This window comes from Dendrobates tinctorius, unplaced genomic scaffold (genome assembly GCF_039654945.1).
Source record: "Dendrobates tinctorius isolate UK_male_01 unplaced genomic scaffold, ASM3965494v1 ptg000014l, whole genome shotgun sequence".
Classification (NCBI taxonomy): Eukaryota; Metazoa; Chordata; class Amphibia; order Anura; family Dendrobatidae; genus Dendrobates; species Dendrobates tinctorius.
Genome location: NW_027361682.1, coordinates 8769212 through 8793609, shown reverse-complemented (window position 1 = coordinate 8793609; position 24398 = coordinate 8769212). Strand labels below are relative to the sequence as shown.

General features: G+C 44.2%; 1 protein-coding gene across 1 annotated transcript in view; it reads right to left on the bottom strand.

Moving 5' to 3' along the window:
• Positions 1-13083: 13083 nt before the first annotated feature.
• Positions 13084-24398, bottom strand: part of LOC141071084 (uncharacterized) — a 30940-nt gene continuing 19625 nt past the window's right edge. The window contains exon 7 of the mRNA XM_073559598.1: positions 13084-14635. Coding sequence (XP_073415699.1) covers positions 13392-14635 — 1244 coding nt within the window. The 3' untranslated portion in view covers positions 13084-13391. The remainder of the gene's footprint in view (positions 14636-24398) is intronic.

Genomic DNA, 24398 nt, shown 5'->3' with positions numbered 1-24398 from the left:
TTCCGGCAATAGTCCACCAAAGTTCAGTGAAACGATGCGGCCCTCAAGTGACAATTCCATAGATATCTGTTTGAAACTCTGAATGATGCTCTGGCTCTTCATGCTCCCCCTTGTTCTTTGGTGGAGGCCATGACCCAGGTCATACGCAGGGACCACAGAATTCGTGAGATGTGGTGGCTTTTATACTACTCTGGAGCATTTCAATTTACCTGAGGTACAGCCAATGAAGGTTGGAGTTGCCAGTTCTCGTGCTGTTGAAAGGAAACGTAGACACATTCTTTGTCTCTAATATGGCCTTGCTGGACATTTTTTAAAGAACTGCCCAACTCGTCTGCAAGCAAGTAAGCCTTCGTAAACACCTAAGTCTGGGTGATTGTCAAGGGGGTCACCAAGACGTCCAGGTACCTTTTTTCTCCTCCGATTAAATATTGCTTAATATGGTTTTGTCTTTCAATACCCAGGTATTACCAACACTGGCTTTCATTAAATGCAGGTCTACAGCTAACTTTATTGATTTGGTACTGGTTCTGAAATTAGGATTAGGAAGTTAATTTAGAAAACCCATTCAAATTTTAGCTATTGAGAAGACACTGCTACTTCCGAATTTTGTCAAGTGGGAGCACTTCACTCTGAAACCATTTACTGTTTTGTCTTGGATAATTTACCTGGTGGGGTGATGCTGGGTTCCATGGCTACTTATTCACAATACTGTAATTTATTGGTGTCATGAGAAATATGTTCCAATAGTCTGGAGGGTTTGCCGGGGTACTCAAAAGATGTGTTTTTTAATAAAGAGGCAGAAATAGTATCCCCCCATGATTTTGCTATTAACCCCTTAACGACCAGGGGTATTTTTGGTTTTGCGTTTTCATTTTTTTGCTCCCCTTCCCAGAGCCATAACTTTTTTATTTTTCGGTGAAAGTGGCCATGTGATGGCTTGCTTTTTGTGGCACGAGTTGTACTTTTCAACGACACCATTAGTTTTTCCATGTTATGTAATAGCAAATGGGAAAAAAATTCCAAGTGTGGTGAAATTGCAAAAAAAAGTGCAATCCCACACTTGGTTTTTTGCTTTGCTTTTTACTAGTTTCACTAAATGCTAAAACTGACCTGCTATTATTTTCTAGGTCATTACGAGTTCATAGACACCAAACATGTATAGGTTCTTTTTAACTAGGTGGATAATAAAAATTCCTAACTTTGTAAAAAAAAAAGTTACCATTTTCCGAGACCCGTGGCGTCTCCATTTTTAAGGATCTGGGGCTGGGTGTGGGCTTATTTTTTGCCTGCTGATCTGACGTTTTTATTGATACCATTTTGGTGTAGATGCGTTCTTTTCATTGACCGTTGTTGCATTTTATTGTAACCAAAAAAACATAATTCTGGTATTTTTTTTCTCGCTACCGATTGTTTTTAATTTTTTTTACACATTGATAGATCTGGCGATTCTGAACGTGGAGATACCAAATATGTCTATATTTGATTTTTTTGTTTTATTTTTATTTATTTTTTATTTGAACTTTTCTATTTTTAATTTTTTAAATATTTTTAAAAACTTTTTACTTGCTTCAATAGTCTTCATGGGAGACTTGAAGCTGCAGTTGTCCGATCACCTCTGCTACATAGAGCAGGGCTGCAGCCCTGTTCTATGAAGCGATATGCTCACTTGCTATGAGCGCCGACCACTAGTAATTTTGACCAGTGCGTTTTGACCAAAAAGCATTTACAAGCTGTGATACTTTCAGGAGGGTGTGTTTCTAGATACTAACCTTGCAGGGTGCTCAAACTTTTTCATCCCGCTGTACAGGATATTCCCGACCTAAGGAGAAATTGCATAACAAAATATGTGGTCCGTTTCCTTCTAACAGCCCTTTTGAAAATGAAAAGCTTGGGGCTAAACACATTTTAGTAGAAAAAATTTAATTTTTCATTTCCGCATCCCAATTTAATTCTGTGGGTTAAAAGTGCTCACCACAACCTTAGACAAATTTCTAAGTTCACTTTCCAATATGGGGTCAAATGTAGGTAATTTCTGCTATTTTGGCACAACAGTGACTCTTCAAATGCGACTTGGCGCCTCAGCCTATTTCAGCCAAATCTGTGCTTGAAAAATCACATAGCAGTCCATCTCTTCTGAGCTCTGCTATGCGCTTTAACAGTTGTTTCCCCCACATTTAGGGCATCTGCATCAGAGAAATTGCATAACAAACTATACAGTTTATTTTCTCCTCTTGCCATCGTGAAATTTGGGGCTAAAGCAACATTTTTGTGGGAAAAATTAGATTTTTCTATTTTTATGACTTAATAAAATTCTGTGAAGCACCTGTGAGTTGAAGGTGCTCACCATACCTCTAGATAAATTCCTTCAGGAGTGTAGTTTTTAATATAAGGAAAATTGTAGGGGGTTTCCTTTGTTTAGGCACATCAGGGGCTCGTCAAATGCGACATGGATATTTATTCCAGCCAATTTTACACTCCAAAAGTTAAATGGTTCTCTTTTCCTTCCGAGCCCTGCGGTGTACCCAGAGTAGTTTTCCACCACATATGGGGTATCGGCATACTCAGGAGAAATTTCACAACAAATTGTAATGTCCATTTTCTCCTTTTACTCTTGTGAAAATGCAAAATTTGGGGCTAAAGCAACATTTTTGTGAAAAAAAGTAACATTTTCATATTTTTCTGTCATTTTATGCTTTAATTCCTGTGTAGCACCTGAAGGGTATTTTCTGTCACAGGCCACTCAAGTCACCTGAAATGTGATGTGGTCAGTAAAAAAAAATGGTTTTGTACATTTTGTTGGAAAAATTAGAAATTACTGATAAATCTTTAATCCTTCTAACTTGCTAACAAAAAAATTGTTTAAAAAATGATGATATGTAGACATGTGGTAAATGTTATTTATTACCTATTTTGCGTAATATACCTTATTTTTCGGACCATAAGACGCACCCCAAATTTTCAGAAGGAAAATGGGGGGAAAAAAATACATCAAAAAGGGGTCCGCCTTACAGTCCTGAATTCAGATTATCCGGGGGGGGATCGGCAGCGCTGGTGGCAGCAGGAATCGGGCAATTCTTCCGGTGGTCCGATGTGGCAAGGTGATGATCTCGCTCCCATCCCAGCCTGGTGCGGCAGGTTCAGCGGTACTTGGTGGTGTGGGGGGCTCCGCTGACATTTTCTGAAAGCCTGGATCCCTCACACTTCTGTTATGAATGGGAAACCGAGGAGGAAAAAAAGACAACAAGCTAAGTCTCAGAAAACCAGAGAAGTTGGTAACTATGCAGATTGCAGATCCCTGATCTACCCGCACAACTAGCAGCAGTCATGGAGCGTTCCTACATTGGTCCTAGACGCCTCGTCACAACCGGAGAACTACATAAGCCTAAAGCAGGAAAAGAGGAAAACTAACTGCCCCAGCGCAGACCCCAAAGGAAAGACAGCCCCCCACATGTATTGACGGTGAAACAAGATGAAAATACAAAGGCAGGAAAATAGGCTGAGCAAACGATGGGGCCCGGCTAACTAAAAAGGACAGAAAAGGAACGACACTGTCTGCAATCTGCCAAAATAAACCTACAAAAATATTGTCCAACACTTCTGATAGCAAAATTAACCCTGAAGTCTCTAGACTTCTAAACCTATATCAGCACTCATATTCTGAGACAGAGCAAAAAAGAGGCCAATCTAATAAGGGACCAAAAAGCAAATACTGATTAGTAGGAGTGGAATTTCAGCATAACCCCAGCAGGGGCAGGCTGATTACACAAAAAACTGAATTGACCAACAAGAGCAAGTGTGAACATTAGCAAAAAACAAACTTAACTTGAGAAGAATGGAAGAGAGCTGAAGTCCAGGACCTGAGAAGCAGACTGAATCACCAGCACCCAGATAGGGCATCGGCTGTCTTATATCCAGTTTGATACTCCAGAGATCCAATCGTTATCTTCCTCATCAGGTGGCAGATCACTACCACTTAAACCAACCGCACTACCTCCTGTCACCACCAAAGGGAGAACGGAAGGGGAACTCTCAACTGGTGGAGCAGAAAATGAGTTCATGACACACTTCTAATGCATCGATGCTGTGGCCTCCGGGAAAATGGCTGCCGGAGGCAGCGCAGCACAGATTGAGATCTCAGCAACGAGATCTCATCCCGAGATCTCAATTTGTGCATACGCCGCCTCCGGCAGCCATTTTCCTGGAGGACACAGTATCGAGGCAATAGACGTGCGGGGCTCCGGGCTTTCACAAAATATTGACGGAGCCCCCGGCACAACCAAGCACAGCCGCACCATCATCGCCCTGCAGCGTCGGATGAGGACCACCGGAAGAATTGCCTGACTCCTGCTGCCACCACGCTAAGTGTAAGTACTGTACATTCCGACTATAAGACGCACCTCCGTTTTCCCCAAAAGATTTTGGGGAAAAAATTGTGTCTTAGGCTTTGTCCCCACATTGCGTTTTTTAAGCGTTTCCGCCGCGTTTTTGCCACAGCGGAATCGCTTAAAAAACACATTCCCATGCAATCCTATGAGATTCCGCAGTTGCTGTGCCAATGCTGCTGATTTTTCCGCTGTGGAATCGCATAGCGGTAAAATCCGCAGCATGTCCATTAATTCTGCGGAATCGCGGCGATTCTGCCGCCATTGGATTGCATTAAAACGCTCACCTTGCGCATGTGGCTATGCCCACCATGCGTAAAGTGAGTGCTTCATGCTCCATGCCCTGGGTACCATATTACTGTAAAAAATAGAAATAAAATAAAAAATAGGGAAATACTTATCTTCTGTCGGCCACTGGAGTTCTCCCGACTCTCAGCGATGGTGGTGGCAACTTCCGTTCCCAGGGATGCATTGCACGAATGACCTCTAATGACATAGCGAGATCGCTACGTCATCAGAGGTCATTCGCGCAATGCATCCCTGGGATGTGCAGGAAAAGGAATGGGAAGAGATTCTGGAATCTCCAATCAGGTTGTCCCCATCTATCAATAATAGAATGACCCAGTTGTGTATAATATACCAATCATACTTAACTCCGACACGACTTTAGGATGGGTCGATTCCAATCATCAGAATGTCTGCGATGTCACTCATCAGATGCAGATTTTATACATATGATATGGGCATGTCCTGTTACCCTCTACTGGAAAGAGGTGACATCATTGGTGACGTCCCTGGTACAAACTCCTGTTCCTCTTGAACCGCTGGTCTGTTTATTTGGGGTATGGGATGGGGAAACTTGGGGACACTATGTTGAGATTTTCTTACGGGAGACGCTTTTTATGGCTCGGAAGGTAGTGGCATTACGTTTGATGGGGGGCTCACGTCCCTCCCTCAGAGCCTGGATTGAATTGGTGAACTCAGTTATTCCATATGATCGTACACTATATCAAGATAGGGGGTGTCCGGGAAAATTTGACAAAATTTGGGATAGGTGGAACACTTCCCACCTTACCCTATTAATGCGTAATGACTCGACATCATCGTAAAAAGTTAAGATTTTCTTGTTTTGGGACATCACATGGAGGACAACACATTGTAAAATATTAGGTGGTGTGATAGTAGTTATTGTAGTTGTAGTTTAGGGACTTGGTATGAAGCGTATTTTTCCGAACATGTGCAAGATTAAATGATACTCAATGTTCCTTGTTTATTTGCTAATAGGTTCACTACTTATGTAACAATATAAGGGCTTGTATAATCTACATGATACAAATGATTTAATGTGCACAACTTATTGTCCTTTTGCAAATGTTCCGTAGTTCACACACGTCATTTTGAATGTATGAGAGTGCGCATTTTATTTTATGCTTAATAATATATGAGTGTGTACCATACATTCCATTTTGTGTAGTATTAATAATATATACAAGTATGTACATTCTATTTTGTTGTTAATAAACGAATTTAAAAAAAAAATTCAGATGAAGACTTTCACGCTAGTCCCAGCGAGCCACAACATTTTTCATAGCTCAAATTAAATGATTTAGTCAGGAACTTGGACCTTGATATATATTCTGCAGAACTTTCAGGCTCTAGTCTAAAGGAAAAGAACCTGCCAGCTCCTGGTTCCTGTTTTTCATGGTACAGAAGCAGAGAAAAGGAATTCCTTCTGTACTCTTCTCAAGACTGTTGTGACGACTCCTGGAGTGGACCCTCTGGGTCGTGACACCAACCTTCCCAGGGCGAGCTGACCTAGTGAAGACCACCCCCTATACAGGGAGTGTCAGGGGCAAGCCCCAGGGGGTGAGGCACCACGACTGCTGGCACCAGGCGGCCGGCTCACAGGAGACACGAGTGGGTGAGCGTGTCTGCAGGAACGTGTAAAGTGTGGACACGGGAACACGTGGTATACAGAGACTTCGTTCGTCCGGGTGTGAGTGAAGCAGGAAGCGTGCAAGGAGCACGTCAGAGCACTGAGTCAGGCAGCAGGTGTGCCAGGAGGTGTAACAGAGTAAGAGACTGAGTACAGGATCAGAGTGTGGGCCCGGAGGCACAACTGAGTATAAGACAGAGCACGGAATCAGAGTGTGTGCCAGGAGGCACGACTGAGTATAAGACAGAGTAAAGGGTAAGAGCGTGTGCCAGGAGGCACAACCGAGTATGAGACAGAGTACAGTGTCAGAGCATGTGCCAGGAGGCACAACCGAGTACGAGACAGAACACAGGGTCAGAGCGTGTGCCAGGAGGCACAACCAAGTACAAAGCAGAGTGCAGATTCAGAGCGTGTGCCAAGAGGCACAACAGAGTGCAAGGCAGAGGACCTGAGTACAGCGCACAGCCAGGCAGGGACACGGCAGACCAAGCCAGGAAGCACAACAATAATCAGGCACCTCCCCTAGGGGGAGGTCGTCTGATATAGCACGACTACTACTGGTTCCGGGTCAGGAACTAGCCAGAAAGCACATGACCACTACAGGTTCCGGGTCAGGTCCTCCATTACCATAGAGAGGACCGAGCCCTATACAGCACTGACAGGAGCGCGCAAGCGCAAACGTGACATGTAGGAGGAGGCCCGGGGACGAGAGCTGCGCGTGCGCACCCTACGGGACCCCCGGAGTGACCGCAGCTCCGGAAGAGATGACGTCGGGACCGAGGTCCCGCCCCCAGGTGAGCACGGCGTGACAGTACCCCCCCCTTTACGCCCCCTCTTTCTAAAACTGGAGAGGAACTTAGACAAAATCTGGGGTGCGTGGATATTCTCCCTGGGTTCCCATGACCTCTCCTCGGGGCCAAAACCCTTCCAATCGACTAGAAACATGGTTCTCCCTCTTACCTTCTTCATGGCCAAAATGTCATTCACCTCAAACTCATCCCCCAAGCCAACAGGCTGGGGTGTGTGGCCTGGAGAAGGATGAAATCAGTTAAGAACCACAGGTTTTAGGAGAGACACATGGAAGGAATTGGGAATACAGAGTGAAGGAGGCAGCTTCAATTTGTAAGCAACATCATTAATCCGCCTGAGGACCTCAAAAGGACCAATGTAACGGGGACCCAGTTTGTAAGATGGTACCTTAAGGCGGACGTATTTGGTGGAGAGCCACACCTTGTCACCAGGGAGAAATGGAGGAACGTCCAGGCGCCTCTTGTCAGCGTGTAATTTCATTCTGTCCCGTGCTTTCTCGAGAGCGGTTTTGGTCTCCTGCCATACCCTGGAGAACTCCACAAACTGAGAATCGGCAGCAGGTACCCCCGAGACAGGAAGTACCGGTAGAGGCACATTGAGATGCTGTCCAAAGACGATGAAGAAAGGAGACTTGGTAGACGATTCACTGGAGTGATTATTGTAGGCGAACTCAGCCCAAGGAAGTAGACCGACCCAGTCATTCTGATGAGCATTAGAAAAATGCCGGAGATAGGATGTAAGGATCTGGTTGGTACGTTCCACCTGCCCATTGGTTTGGGGGTGATAGGCGGAAGAGAAATCCAATGACACTTTCATGAGTCCGCATAGAGCTCTCCAGAACCGGGAGGTGAATTGGACCCCTCTATCCGACACGATGTGCTGGGGGAAGCCGTGAATCCTGAAGATATGGGAAATGAAGATCTTCGCCAAGTCAGGAGCAGAGGGTAGTCCGGGAAGAGGAATGAAGTGAGCCATCTTTGAAAATCGGTCTACAACCACCAAGACCACAGTACAACCGGAAGAACAAGGCAGATCAGTAATGAAATCCATGGCTATGTGCTGCCATGGAGCCGACGGAATGGGAAGCGGGAACAGAAGACCGGAGGGTGGTTGTCTGGGTATCTTGTTCTGGGCACAGGACGGGCAAGATGCTACAAAGTCTTTAACATCCTGGGAGAGTGAAGGCCACCAATAATGGCGAGAGATTAAGTCCAAAGTCTTTTTGACACCAACGTGGCCGGCAATCTTGGACGAATGTCCCCAATTTAGCACTCGTTTTCGGTTATTCTCAGCCACAAAGGTTCTTCCCGGAGGTAACGTGGTTAACTTGACAGGAGCCACAGTAATTACTTTGGATAAATCAATGATATGAGAGGGTTCTTCCTCTGCATCAGACGACAGGAATGATCTTGACAACGCATCCGCTCTAACGTTCTTATCGCCGGGCCGAAAATGTAGCTCAAAGTCAAAGCGGGCGAAGAATAGGGACCACCTGGCTTGCCGAGGATTGAGCCTCTGTGCGGACTGGATGTACACCAGGTTCTTATGGTCTGTGAAGATCTTGAATGGATGTATGGCACCCTCCAGTAAGTACCTCCACTCCTCCAAGGCCAACTTAATGGCCAATAGCTCTTTGTCGCCAATGGAGTAGTTCTGCTCAGTGGAGGAAAATACTTTAGAAAAGAAGCCACAGGTGACAAAACGTCCAGAAGAGGATTTCTGCAGAAGGACTGCGCCAGCCCCAGTAGAGGATGCGTCTACCTCGAGAGTGAAAGGTCTACTAACCTCAGGTCGGTGAAGCGCCGGAGCAGCGGCGAAGGCTTGTTTCAACGACTGGAAGGCCTCTTCAGCCTCAGAGGGCCAAGCCTTTGGGTTAGCTCCCTTGCAGATAAGGGACAAGATGGGGCGAACCAACGAGGAAAAATGAGGAACGAACTGTCGGTAGTAGTTCGCAAAACCAAGGAAGCGTTGGATTGCCTTCACCCCATGGGGCTGTGGCCAATCGAGGACGGCGGACACTTTTGCCGGATCCATGCATAGACCTGATTCTGAGATAATGTACCCCAAGAATGGCAGGGACGTTTGCTCGAAGGCACATTTCTCGAGCTTGGCATAAAGGCGGTTCTCCCTCAGGCGCTGGAGGACTTGACGCACGTTCTTTCTGTGGGCGGAGAGGTCTGGAGAAAAAACGAGGATGTCATCCAAATTGACTACCACGCAGGAGTACAGCATATCCCGGAAGACGTCATTCACGAACTCCTGGAAAACCGCTGGGGCATTGCAGAGGCCGAAGGGCATGACCAAGTACTCGTAGTGACCGTCTCTGGTGTTAAAGGCGGTCTTCCACTCATCCCCGGAACGAATGCGGATTAAGTTGTAGGCCCCACGAAGATCCAGTTTGGTGAAAATTCGAGCTCCTCTAAGTCGGTCAAAGAGCTCCGGGATCAATGGCAATGGGTACTTGTTCTTGACCGTGATATTGTTCAGGCCTCGGTAGTCTATGCAAGGACGGAGGGAGCCATCCTTCTTTTTTCCAAAGAAAAATCCCGCTCCTGCGAGCGAGGAGGACTTACGGATGAAACCTCTAGCAAGGTTCTCCTGGATATAGTTAGACATAGCTTGGGTCTCAGCAGGAGATAGCGGGTATATCCTACCCCTGGGTGGCGTAGAACCAGGAATGAGGTCAATCGGACAGTCATATGGCCGATGGGGGGGCAGAGTCTCGGCCTCCTTCTTGTCGAAAACATCTGCAAAGGACCAGTAAGCCGACGGCAGACCTGTAGGTGCCGGGGATGGACCGGCAGAGTTCATCAGACGGACGGGCAACAGGCACTTCTCCTGACAGAACGGTCTCCACCGGAGTATCTCGCCCGACCGCCAGTCCAGGGTTGGCTCACGAGTCCGTAGCCAAGGGAGGCCTAGAAGAAGTGCGTGAGACATGGTGGACAAGACGAGGAAGGAGATCTTCTCCAGGTGCAGGGCTCCGATCTGCAGCTCGATCTCTTCGGTGGCCTGGGTAACGGACTCCAGCACGGACGTACCATTGACCGAAACAATCGACCGAGGAGTCTCCAGGGATCTGACTGGAATCCGGTATTTTTTAACCGCCTCGAGTGTGATAAAATTCCCCTCCGCGCCAGAATCCAGGAAAGCCTCCTCAGAATAACGCTTGGCACCGAGATTCAATAATACGGACACGAGCAGGGGAGGAGAGGAATCACGTACACCTAGGGAGGCGTCTCCTATCAACCCTAGGTGGAGAAGTTTCCCGGCTTCTTGGAGCAGGAACGGAGGAGGTGAGAGGAGCTCCTCTCTCTGGCTAATTCACGGGCACGTTCCTGAAACCGCAGGTCGATGCGTGTCGCCAGTGAGATCAGATCCTCTAAAGAGGTGGGAGTATCCCGACCTGCCAGTACGTCTTTGATCCGACTGGACAGGCCACGCCAAAAGATCCCTACGAGAGCCTCGTTGTTCCAACCGAGTTCGGAGGCCAAGGTACGAAAACGGATGGCATACTGTCCTACCGGTAGCGTACCCTGATGGAGGTTAAAGAGGGACTCGGTGATAGAGGCCAGCCGACCCGGCTCGTCGAACACCTTGCGGAAGGTGTCCAAAAAGGTGGAAAGCCGAGAGACGAGTGGGTCATTGCGCTCCCAGAGGGGGTTCACCCATGCTAATGCCTCCCCCTCTAAGTGTGAAACAATAAAGGCAATTTGGGCGCGCTCAGTGGGATAGTGCTGCGGCAAAAGCTCAAAATGTAACCGGCATTGGTTCAGAAATCCTCGACAAAACTTAGGGTCCCCGCTATATCGGGGTGGCTTGCCGAGGCGCGGCATCGGGTGCGGGGCCGAGGACTGGGCAGAAACGGATTGTATGGCCGACAAACGAGACTCCATGGATTTCAAAAAGACCATAATCCTGGTCTGACTCTCCCGTAGGAACACCAGTTCCTTTTGGATGGAGGTGGTGGCACCAGCGGGGTCCATGGCCTGATTATACTGTGACGACTCCTGGAGTGGACCCTCTGGGTCGTGACACCAACCTTCCCAGGGCGAGCTGACCTAGTGAAGACCACCCCCTATACAGGGAGTGTCAGGGGCAAGCCCCAGGGGGTGAGGCACCACGACTGCTGGCACCAGGCGGCCGGCTCACAGGAGACACGAGTGGGTGAGAGTGTCTGCAGGAACGTGTAAAGTGTGGACACGGGAACACGTGGTATACAGAGACTTCGTTCGTCCGGGTGTGAGTGAAGCAGGAAGCGTGCAAGGAGCACGTCAGAGCACTGAGTCAGACAGCAGGTGTGCCAGGAGGTGTAACAGAGTAAGAGACTGAGTACAGGATCAGAGTGTGTGCCCGGAGGCACAACTGAGTATAAGACAGAGCACGGAATCAGAGTGTGTGCCAGGAGGCACGACTGATTATAAGACAGAGTACAGGGTAAGAGCGTGTGCCAGGAGGCACAACCGAGTATGAGACAGAGTACAGTGTCAGAGCATGTGCCAGGAGGCACAACCGAGTACGAGACAGAACACAGGGTCAGAGCGTGTGCCAGGAGGCACAACCAAGTACAAAGCAGAGTGCAGATTCAGAGCGTGTGCCAAGAGGCACAACAGAGTGCAAGGCAGAGGACCTGAGTACAGCGCACAGCCAGGCAGGGACACGGCAGACCAAGCCAGGAAGCACAACAATAATCAGGCACCTCCCCTAGGGGGAGGTCGTCTGATATAGCACATGACTACTACTGGTTCCGGGTCAGGAACTAGCCAGAAAGCACATGACCACTACAGGTTCCGGGTCAGGTCCTCCATTACCATAGAGAGGACCGAGCCCTATACAGCACTGACAGGAGCGTGCAAGCGCAAACGTGACATGTAGGAGGAGGCCCGGGGACGAGAGCTGCGCGTGCGCACCCTACGGGACCCCCGGAGTGACCGCAGCTCCGGAAGAGATGACGTCGGGACCGAGGTCCCGCCCCCAGGTGAGCACGGCGTGACAACTGTGTTCAAGTGTACTGCAGTGATGTCCCTGAGCATGGAAAAATTTAACATTGAGTACAATGTGAGCAAGTGGAGACTATTGATTTGTCCCCAAAAAGTTGAAAGCTGTGCTAATGCACATTGGCAGAATACATGCTTTAGTGCCTTCAGGGCATTCTGTGCACTTGAAAGAAAGCCTTTAACTAAGAGGATCAAGGATGGTCAATTTGCTCCTTAGGCAGCAATGAGGATACATGAAGTACACATGCTTTCTGTTTGAATTCGACAGCCTGAATAGGACTCATTACTGAAGCCAAAAAAGTTGGCCAATGAGAACATTTTTGCAACCTGGACTCAACAATATAGTTGTGGAAAGTTCAGTTGATACCACTAAAGTTCTCCTGCCACCACTCCACATTAAGCTTGGACTGATGAAGCAGTTTGTGAAAGCTCTACCAAAAGAAGGAGAGACTTCTATGTACCTTTATACCAAGTTTCAGGAAATGTTCGAAACAAAACCGAAGGAAGGCTTTTGTGCGTCCGGGTGTTTGTAAACTCATGAAGGACGACGTCTTCAAAACAAAAATGAATGCTGTGTAGAAAAGGGCATGGAATTCTTTTAAAGAAGTCATGAATAAATTTCTAGGTAATAACAAAGGTCCAACAGTTAATTCCATCTTGGGGAACATGCTGAAAGACTTGGGTTGTCTGATGAATTTGAAGTCGCATTTTTTACATTCCTATTTGGACAACTTTCCTTAAAATCTTAGTGCTGATATCAAAGAGAGAGATTTCATCAGGATGTCAAGGAGATGGAACAACGATATTAAGGTAGATAGAAAGTGAACATGATGGGAGACTGCTGCTAGATGCTTCACAGAGAAGATCCGCATTCTTACTATAAAAGAAAAGGTATCAAGAGAAGCTTTGAAGAGAAAATGAAAATACGCAAGAATTAATTTTCAATAAAGTGGCAGAATGAATGTTCAATAAATTTTTATGTATAATATTGTGTACATTTTTTATTACAATAGACGTTTTTTGTTCATCTCGCTTGTATGTGATTTCATGTGTTTTGTGTAAAATAAATACGTGATGGTTAAAAATAGAAGCATTTTTTTAAATCAGGAGAAAACACAAGAATCAATCATTGTGTTTGAACAAAATTTCATAAACCCAAATTTTGCATTCCTGTTTAATTAAACAGAAAGCGAGACTGCTCTGATGTGCAAAAAAATGAGTTTTGATTATAACATTTCCTATATTCTAAGCAGGAAAATCTTTTTCTCAGGTGTGAATAATCTGGTGTCTAAGAAGATTTGATTTGGATGTAAAATTTTTCCCACACTGGGAACATGAAAATGGCTTCTCCCCTGTGTGACTTCTTTGATGTTTTTCAAGATTCGATTTAGCTGTAAAAAATTTCCCACATTGTGTACATGAAAATGGCTTCTCTCCTGTGTGAACTCTCTGATGTGTAACAAGATTTGATTTCACTGTAAATTTTTTCTCACATTGGGAACATGAAAATGGCTTCTCCCCTGTGTGAACTCTTTGATGTGTAAGAAGATATGATTTGTTTGGAAAATATTTCCCACATTCTGCACATGAAAATGCATTTTCCCCTGAGTGAATTCTCAGATGTGCCATAAGATTTGTTTTCTGATAAAAAGATTTCCCACACACTGAACATACAAATTGCTTATATCCTGTGTGAGTTTTCCGATGGTTATCAAGATCAGATTTCTGATAAAAAAATTTCCTACATTCTGGACACGAAAATAACTTCTCTCCGGTGTGAATTGTTTGATGTCTAACAAGAGTTGATTTTTTTGCAAAACATTTCCCACATTTTGAACATGAAAATGGCTTCTCCCCTGTGTGACTTCTCTGATGCGTAACAAGATGTATTTTCTGATTAAAACATTTCCCACATTCTGAACATGAAAATGGCTTCTCCCCTGTGTGACTTCTCTGATGTGTAACAAGTTTTGATATCTGATTAAAAGATTTCCCACATTCTGAACATGAAAAGGTCTTCTTCTCTGTGTGCGTTCTTTGATGTTTAAGAAGATTAGATTTGCGAGAACAACATTTACCACATTCTGAACATGAAAATGGCTTTTCCCCTGTGTGAATTCTTTGATGTGTAACAAGATTTGTTTTCTGAGTAAAACATTTCCCACATTCTGAACATGAAAATGGCTTCTCCCCTGTGTGAATTCTCTGATGTGTACCAAGAGTTGATTTGTCTGTAAAACATTTATCACATTCTGAACATGAAAATGGCTTCTTTCTTGCATGATCTCTTTGATGTTTACCATCCCTTTGGCTATTTTGTTTAAAAGCCTCTGATGAATCAGTAGAGAGAACCTGTTGAAATGGATCAGATGATACATCTGTACTGGGAAAGGCTGATGGTAAATCTTGGATAATGACATACTCTTCATATGTATCTGGTGTGATACTACAGTCATCGGCTTTAACATCTGGAAATATTATATGTTCCTGTGAGCTCCTGGTACAGAAATCTGCAAAAATGAAACCATTGATATTATTCAACCACAGTGTATTTTATGCATATTAATTCTAATAAATATGTTATATCATTTATTACAGTGCCTATACAATTTGTAGTAAAGTTAAATTTTGAACTGAGTAAGACATTGGCTGCAACAAAAGATTTTGAACAACCCCAATTCCAAAAACATTGGGACCCTGTGTAAAATGTAAAAAAAAAAATCAAGAATGCAATGATTTGGAAATCTTTTGTCAGCTGTCATGTGCCATTAACAGCCTAGGGTAGAGTGGTCCTCTTCCTGCAGATGTTAATGTATTAAGATTTATCACACGTCGTCAGGGAACTCTTCATTCCACGATCCCATCGGTGCTCCTGTGATGGAATCGTGGAGCACCAATGGGTTGTCATTGCAGTCAAGTGTCTCAAGAAGAAAAAATGTGAGAATGTGTTTTTTAAAAATATGAAAAAAGTTAAACAAGTTCAAATCAGCCCCATTTATCCCATTTAAAATTAAATAATGATAAAATATATATTTGGTATTGCTGGGTTCAGAAATTTCAGAGCTATCAAAATATAAAGTAAATTAATCTGATCATTAAACAGTGTAACAAAAAAAAAATTGAAACATCAGGAATAAATTTTTTTGGGCCGCCACAATATTGCAATGAGAGGTAATCAAAACATTATATCTACCTCAAAATGGTAACAACAAAAACATCAACAAAGGATGCAAAAAATAAACCATTACCCAGCCCCAGATTCCAAAAAATAGAAACGCTGCAAGTTTCATAAAATGGCGACAAAAGCAAAAACTTTTTTTCATACAAATTTTGGAAGTTTTTTTCACCATTTAAATAAAAAATAAAGTATACATGTATGGTATCTGCGTACCCATATCATATTGCCAGGTAAGGCTAGTTTCACACTAGCGTTTTTGAGCGCAGCGACGGCCTGCGCACAGCCGCCGCTAAGCCCCGCCCCCTGCCGCGTCTCCGCCTACCGGCGCATGACGCTGCATGCGCCCTGCGTCCCCTATCTTTATCACTGGGGGCGCAGGCCGTGCACAGTATGCGTTTGGCGGCACATGCGTCCTTTTGACGGTGCGCCGACCTGCGCCAAACGCAACCTGCTGCAGTTTGGTTGCGCCAGCGCACCGTCAAAAAGGCGCATGCGCCACCAAACGCATACTGCGCACGGCCTGCGCCCCCAGTGATAAAGATAGGGGACGCAGGGCGCATGCAGCGTCATGCGCCGGTAGGCGGAGCTACCGGTGGAGGCGCGGCAGGGGGCGGGGCTTAGCGGCGGCAGTGCGCAGGCCGTCGCTGCGCTCAAAAACGCTAGTGTGAAACTAGCCTTAGTTGTCCCATATAGTGAACATGGTAAATAAAAAAAAATGTGGAATTACACTTTATTTTTTGCAATTTCATTACATTTAGATTTTCGAGAGACACTGCTGTGTTCTCTGGGGCTAATCTCAAAATGTAAAAATTTAACACGGAAATGATGTAAAATGTAAAACTGTTCCCTGATCAGATTCAAACTCTTCATGGAGACCAAGGACGTTGTGTGCTGCTGCTAACTCAAAAGGAAAGGGACCATTCCTGCATCTCTGATGGCACGAGGTTGCATTAATGCCTGTGGCATGGGCAGATTACACATCTTAAAAGGCAATATCAATGGCGAGCATTATACAGAGGATTTAAAAAACAAATATGCTACATGCATGGAAGGCCTTGCATATTTCAGCAAGACAATGCTAAACCACATACTGCATCCATCACAGTAACATGGATTCGCAGAAGAAGAGTTTCGGACAATGAACTGGCCGTGTGCAGACTAGTCCTTTCACCAAATAGAAAACATTTGGTGCTTTATGAAATAAAAAATCCAGTAAGGAAGCTCCGGACTGTTGAACAGCTAGAATCAGCCAAGAATAGGGATAAAACTTATTTTCCCAAATAACAGCAAAACTCCTTGACTTCCTAGACATTTATAGACTGTTGTAAAAAGAAGATAGGACGCTACACAAACGGAGGAACTGCCCTGGCAACTTTTTTGGGATGTGTTCCTTCTAAATTAGTTCATTTTTTACAAATGAAATGCAGAAATGACTGACTTTCAATTTTTCATTGATTTCTATGTTTTGTTATGAAGAATATGTGGCTATAACAGATTTCCCAACTATTGCATTCTTGTATTCGTGACATCCTACTCAGCATCCCAACGTATTTGGAATTGGGGTAGTACTATTGCTTAAATTTATCTTAGTTTGCTTCCTGGTTCATTCTCTGCCATGTCCATCTACCTGACTTCTGAGTATGACCCAACTCAATCTTTTGAACTAGATATTATTGTAAGCTGAAAAATGCCTGTCAAAGACTAATTTCTGGGATGATCTGTAGACTCCCTGTAATGAAGTTTAAAATCTTGGTAAAGGGTGAATATCAGAAATCCATTGGACCCATGATCTACTTTTGGGCTGCACCACTTTTCCTGCGCTTTTTCACACCTTGAACTGTATGCAATTTGTTGTGGACCATGCTCATGGATTTTCTTAGCTTTGAATATACCACCATCTACAGTACATAATGATTCAGAGATCCTGGAAAATTACACAGGGAACAAGGCCGATGGTCATTATTGGGATTCACATGATCTATGGGCCCAACAGTGGCACTGCATTAAAAACAGACATGATTTAGTTGTGCAGATCACTGTTTGGGTTCAGGAATACTTCCAGAAATCGTTGTCTGTAAAACAATTTGCCATACAATCCACAAATGCAACTAGCATTTGTAGCATGAATTGACCAACCTAATTAAACGTTTGGTTATTTCCTTTTTATGCTCTAGTTTTAGCGCCTGTATCTAAAGCAGAAGATAAATTTATCCAATTGATTTTTTGTAGACTACCAATACATTTGTGCTTTTCCGGCAACATTATTAGGGTTATATCAATTATCGTCTTCTGCCTTTGAACAACACCACTTAGCATTTCCTCAGAGGTGGGCATTCACTCTCTCTTATGAGTCTGCAAAGCTCATATCTCTGGAAATGATCAACCTCTTCAGGACAAGGCCAGTTTTCATTTTTCAATTTCATGCTTCATCCTCCCCCTTCTTAAAAAGCCATAACTTTTTTTACTTTCTATTGACAGAGAAGAAAAGCTTTTTTAGTCTCTATAGTAATCTGTGTGTACTGCTTTACAACTACACATGCAGACGAAGGGCTTTGATCTACCTTCCCAGGTGACACTTAACATCTGGGGATATTTCTACAAGTTAACATTCAGGTGTATACAAGACATTGGATTTTAAAATACTGGTGGCCTACCATAGCTCAAGATGACAGGGACTGTGGGATCCGTGCCGCGGTCTGTCCTTGTTATTACTACTTTGATCATTGCCCAATGCAGGGTGACTATTTAGTAACCCTGTTTTACTCCTGGGACTTGTGACTCTGGGAAGTGAAGAAGCTTTGGGGTTAAAATTCATTAGTTTGTGTTTCTTCCTGCTGCCAGCCCTGGGTTGGGCTTCTCACTATTTAAACTCTTGAGAATCAGTATCCATAGCCAGTTATAATCTAAATTGCTCTGGTTGTGTATCACAGATCCTGTGTTTTAGTGGATATTCTTGTTTTTGAGTTCAGCCTTCTTTACTGACATTTCTCCTGCCTGATGATTTTATATCTACCCGTACCTCCTGGTTCTGAGCTGGCTACCAGGCACTTCTTCCTGCCAGTTTGCACCATCGAACAGCAGCTGACGCCTTTGCCCCAGCCTAGTGGTACATGTGTAAGTCCAGATCCCTGTACAGCAGTTAAGTAGCTCCAAGCCTGTTCAAATTAACCATCTTAAGAACTGCCAAGGGATCATGAACAGTGTCCCCGCGACAGGGACTTTGATGGTTTTATTCTACCTAGTTACTACCTTTGTCTGTTCCTGATTTCTCCAGAAACCATACCACTATGGACTTTATAACATAATTATTCAGCTAATTTTACTGTACAGTTATTTGACTGATTGTGGGCTGATTTTTTTCAAAATGGTTTACTTCTTCTAACAGGTTTTCTTGCAGCCACCAGCGGTACATCTTTCATCTACATTAACCATTGCATATTGTCTCTGATAGAGCTACAGTTTGTAGCAATGTACTGGAGTGTGTTAAGCATCATAGAATGTTGAGTTGGAAGGGACCTCAAGGGCCATTGTGTCAAAACCCAATGCTCAATGAATCCCCAGTGAAGAGGGAGTCACTAAACCATCTCAGACAGATGTCTGTCCAGCTTTTATTTGAAGACTTCCACTGAATGAGAACTCACCACCTCTTGTGGCAACCTGCTCCACTCATTAATCACCCTCACTGTAAAAAAGTTTTTTAATATCTAATCTGTATCTTCTTAATTTCAGTTTCATTCCATTGCTTCTCATGTTTCCATGTGCAAATGAGAATAAGGATGACCCCTCTACACTGAGACATCCCGTCACATATTTGTAGACAGCTAATAAGTCTCCTCTTAGCCTTCTTTTTTTGCAAGCTAAACATTCCCAGATCATTTAATCATTCCTCGTAGGGCATACTATGCAGTTCTCTGACTATCTTGGTAGCTCTTCTCTGAACCTGCTCCAGTTTTTCAATGTCTTTTTTTTTTTAAATGTGGTGCCAGAATTGGACACAGTATTCCAGATGAGTACTGACCAAGGAGTAGAGGGGTATAATTGATTCACTTAATTTAGACTCTATTCTTCTCTTAATACATAATAGAACTGTGATTGCCTTTTCTTGATGCTGCTTCACACTGTTGACTGACTCATGTGCAGTCTGTGATCTATTAGTATACTCAAGTCTTTTTCAGATGGGCGGTTGCTTAGTTCTGTTCCTCCCATTCGGCAGATGTCATTTTTGTTTTTCTTGCTCAGATGTATTATATTGCATTTCTTCCTGTTAAATACCATTCTGTTAGTTGCTTTCCATTGTTCAAGCTTATCCTCCTGAATCCTTTCTCTGTCTTCCCTAGTGTTAGCTATCCATCCTAGCTTTGTATTGTCTGCAAATTTGTTAATTTACCTTTAACTCCCTTAACTAGATCACTTATAAAAATGTTGAACACCACTGGGGCCAGGACAGAGCCTTGTGGTAGCCCACTTGAAACACTCTTCCAATTGGATGTGAAACCATTTATTACCACTCTTTGAGTACGATCACTGAGCCAGTTATGAATCCCCCTAACGATAGCCTTGTCAATCCCATACTTGGTTATTTTTTTTTCAATAAGGATAGTATGAGATACTTTATCAAATGCTTTGCTGAAGATGAGATATACTATTATCTACAGCATTTCCCTGATCCATCTAGTCAGTGATTCCATCATAGAAGGAAATTAGATCAGCCTGGCATGACTTGTTTGCTACAAACCCACTCTGGCTCTAGTTAATTACTGTATGCTTATACAAGTACTTACATACATGCTGTTTAATAATTTGTTCAAAGATCTTTCCTGGTGTAGAAGTAAGGCTCGCTAGTGTATGATTTCCTGGCTCCATCATCTTTCCTTTTTTGAAGATAGGGACAACATTTGCCCTTCTCCAGTCTTCTGGGACTTCTCCTGTTCTCCAGGATTTTTCAAAGATTCTTGCTAGTGGTTCTGTAAACTCCACTGCTATCTCTTTCAGTACCCTAGAATGTAATTCATGTGGACCCGCAGAGTGAAATTCATTTATAGATATCTCTATTTATAGATAATTTGGATTCTTTTATTCCCTCAAAGGCACTGTGTAGGTCAGTTGATGTTACAATTACTTTCTTAGAGAACACAGATGCATAATTGGAATTTAAAAGTTTGAACCTTTCCTACCCTCTTTCTGAGTTCACTAAAATCTGTCCTTCTGAAGTCCAACTTTAAAGTCAGTACCTGCTGGTCTTCCTCTTCTTGTAATCTAAAATTCGAGGATAGCATGATGGCTGCCTCCTAAATTCCCAGCCACCTTTACTTCCTCAACCATTTCCTCCCTGTGTTGGTAAGAATTAGGTCCAAGATTGCAGACCCTCTTTTGCTCACTTCTATATTTTGAAAGATATCGTTTTCAGCAAGAGACGATAAGAATTTTCTGGGCACATTACTTTTGCCTGCAAGAGATTACCAACAAATACCTGGATAGTTAAAATCTCCCATGATCATAATGTTGTACTTTTTTGAGAACACATACATCTGATGTAAAAAGAGTTCATCCATATCTTCAGTCTGTCCAGGTAGCCTATTATAAACGCTTACAATAGTGTCCTTTCTGTTCTTCTCTGCTTGTATTCTTACCCAAATAGTTTCTACGGAGCTATCAGTCTTTGAAGCTTGGATTTCTGTGGAAATATACGTTTTCCTAACATGTAGTGCAACATCTCCTCACCTCTTGTTAATCATGAGGAGGTCTGGGGGAAAATGTGTGTAAATGGGTAAGTAAATTACTTAGTGATAGAAAGCAGACAGTTGTTATAAATGGTACATTCTCTAACTGGGTCGCTGTGATCCGTGGGGTACCGCAGGGATAGGTGTTGAGACCTATTCTCTTCAACATATTTATTAATGATCTGGTAGAAGGTTTACACAGCAAAACATCGATATTTGCAGATTATACCAAACTATGTAAAGCAGCCAATACAAGAGAAGATAGTATTCTGTTACTGATGGATATGGATAAGTTGGAAACTTGGGACAAAAGGTGGCAGATGCAATTTAACAATGATAAATGTAAGGTTATACACATGGGAAGAAGGAATCAATACCACCATTACACACTGAACGGGAAACCACTGGGTAAATCTGACATGGAGAAGGACTTGGGGATCTTAGTTAATAAACTTACCTGGAGCAGCCAGTGCCGGGCAGCGGCTGCCAAGGCAAACAGGATCATGAGGTGCATTAAAAGAGGTCTGGATACACATGATGAGAGCATTATACTGCCTCTGTACAAATCCCTGGTTAGACCGCACATGGAGTACTGCATACAGTTTTGGGTATCGATACTCAGGAAGGATATAATGGAACTAGAGCGAGTACAAAGGAGGGCAACAAAATTAATAAAGGGGATGGGGAACTACAATACCTAGAGAGATTAGCAAAATTTGGATTATTTAGTCTAGAAAAAAAACCGACTGAAGGGCGATCTAATAACTATGTATAAGTATATAGGGGACAATACAAATATCTCTCCGAGGATCTGTTTATACCAAGGAAGGTGACGGTCACAAGGGGGTATTCTCTGCGTCTGAAGGAGAAAAGGTTTTTCCACCAACATAGAAGAGATTTCTTTACTGTTAGGGCAGTGAGAATCTGGAATTCCTTGCCTGAGGAGGTAGTGATGGCGAACTCAGTTGAGGGGTTCAAGAGATGCCTGGATGTCTTACTGGAGCATAACAATATTGTATCTTACAGTTATTAGGTTCTTTAGAAGGACATAGATCTGGGGATTTAGACTGATAGAATATAGGCTGAACTGAATGGACAAATGTCTTTTTCGGTCTTGCTAACTATGTTACTATGTTTCCAATAAATACGCTGTAGCCTTCAAGGTTTGTATTCCAAGCATGTGTATCATCCCACCAAGTTTCAGTGATGCTTATGACATCATATCTCTCTTCCTGTGTTAGCAGCTTCAATTCTCCTTGTTTGTTTCTCATGCTCTGTGCAGTTGTATAGATACATTTTAGTTTGTAGTCGGTTTCTCTTGCTCTTCTATTTTCATTCAGAGTTTGTTTTTGTACTTTATTTCCACTTCTAATAGCAGGGTTCTCAAAATAATTCATTAGCTGCATATTTTTTCCTCGCGGTATATACCCCATCCCATATTGTTCTAGTTTAAAGCACTTCTGATAAGTGTAAGAAGGCGTCTACCAAATACGTGTTTTCCTATTTTCGTTAGAAGCAACCTATTTCTAGCAAGTAGTCCATCATACTTTGAATTCTGTAAATTATTGAAGGTCCAGCTAGATTTTTTTCCCCTCACCCTGGATGCAAAAAAGCTGAATGAGGAAATCAGTTTCGGCCTGGAGACAATGGCTGAATCTACTCAAAACATTAATTAGGACAATTCCATGAGCTACAAACTGCACATTCCAGTATTTTTGCAGAGTCTCTATTATTTCAAGTGGCTCATCTCAGTCAATAGGCCAAAATCATTTCACCAGGAATCCTGCTGTTATGTCAGAGTCTTCTAATCCATGTCCTGAATTCAGGTTCGAGTAAAATAAATGTAAAGAGATCTTGAATACATTTATTATGGTCCGCCGTATGATAAAACAATAAGGCATAGTCACCTTTTAATTGGGACCATTTCAGCCTTTCACTGACCTCAGCAGTGACCAATACATTGATGCTGTGACCAGTGATTGGACGCAACAATCATATTTCCATACATCCACAACACAATGTACGGAGATTAACTCTCTTTTTATTCTAAAAAGCATAATTTCCATTTTGCCTAATTCAATTTTGCAAAAACAATGCAATAAAAATAAAACAAGTATGAAAATGCTGAGTAATACACCCTAAAAATTCACCATATACCGTATTTTTCGCTTTATAAGACGCACCTGATTATAAGACGCACCCCCAAATGTGGTGAAGGAATAGAGAATTTTTTAATAAATGGGGTCCGTCTTATAATGCCAGTGTCCGTCTAACAAATCATATAGGGTATATGTCCCTCATAGCCCCCCACCCTAAAATTAGCCCCCTTAATCTGGATATGGCCACCTTATATTGAATATAGCCCCCTTGTGCTGGCACACGGGCCCCCTGTGGCTGGCACACATCACCCTGTGGCTGGCACACTGGCCCCTGTGGCTGGCACACTGGCCCCTGTGGCTGACACACTGGCCCCCTGTGGCTGGCACACTGGCCCCCCTGTGGCTGGCACACTGGCCCCCCTGTGGCTGGCACACTGGCCCCCCTGTGGCTGGCACACTGGCCCCCCTGTGGCTGGCACACATCACCCTGTGGCTGGCACACGGCCCCCAGTGGCTGGCACACATCACCCTGTGGCTGGCACACTGGCCCCCCTGTGGCTGGCACACATCACCCTGTGGCTGGCACACTGGCCCCCCTGTGGCTGGCACACATCACCCTGTGGCTGGCACACTGGCCCCTGTGGCTGGCACACATCACCCTGTGGCTGGCACACTGGCCCCTGTGGCTGGCACACATCACCCTGTGGCTGGCACACTGGCCCCCTGTGGCTGGCACACATCACCCTGTGGCTGGCACACTGGCCCCCCTGTGGCTGGCACACTGGCCCCCCTGTGGCTGGCACACTGGCCCCCCTGTGGCTGGCACACTGGCCCCCCTGTGGCTGGCACACATCACCCTGTGTTAGATATCGCCTCCATGCTGCTGCTTTTAGTAAAATAAACTCTTTCCTTACCTTCTCAGCGCTGTCCCTCCTCGTGTCTCCCTCAGTGTGGTTGAGCTCCTCCTCCACTTCCTGGTTCTCAGAGCCGGTCATGTGATCAGCACAGCAGAGTGCTGATGACAGCAGCAGCAGAGACACCGGGAGATCAGCGCTGGAGGAGGTAAGGAAAGAGTTTTTTTATTTTACTATGGGCAGCAGCATGGGGGCGATATCTAACACAGGGGATCATGTGCGATCAAAGGAGGGCGCAGGCAGCTATAATATGCACCGCTCCCCCAGCCAGTCACCGTGGTGCAGTTTCAGCACCATGGTGATGGACAGCGGCAGTGCATATTATATGAGCGGGAGCAGGAGATCAAAGGCTCCCCTTCGGC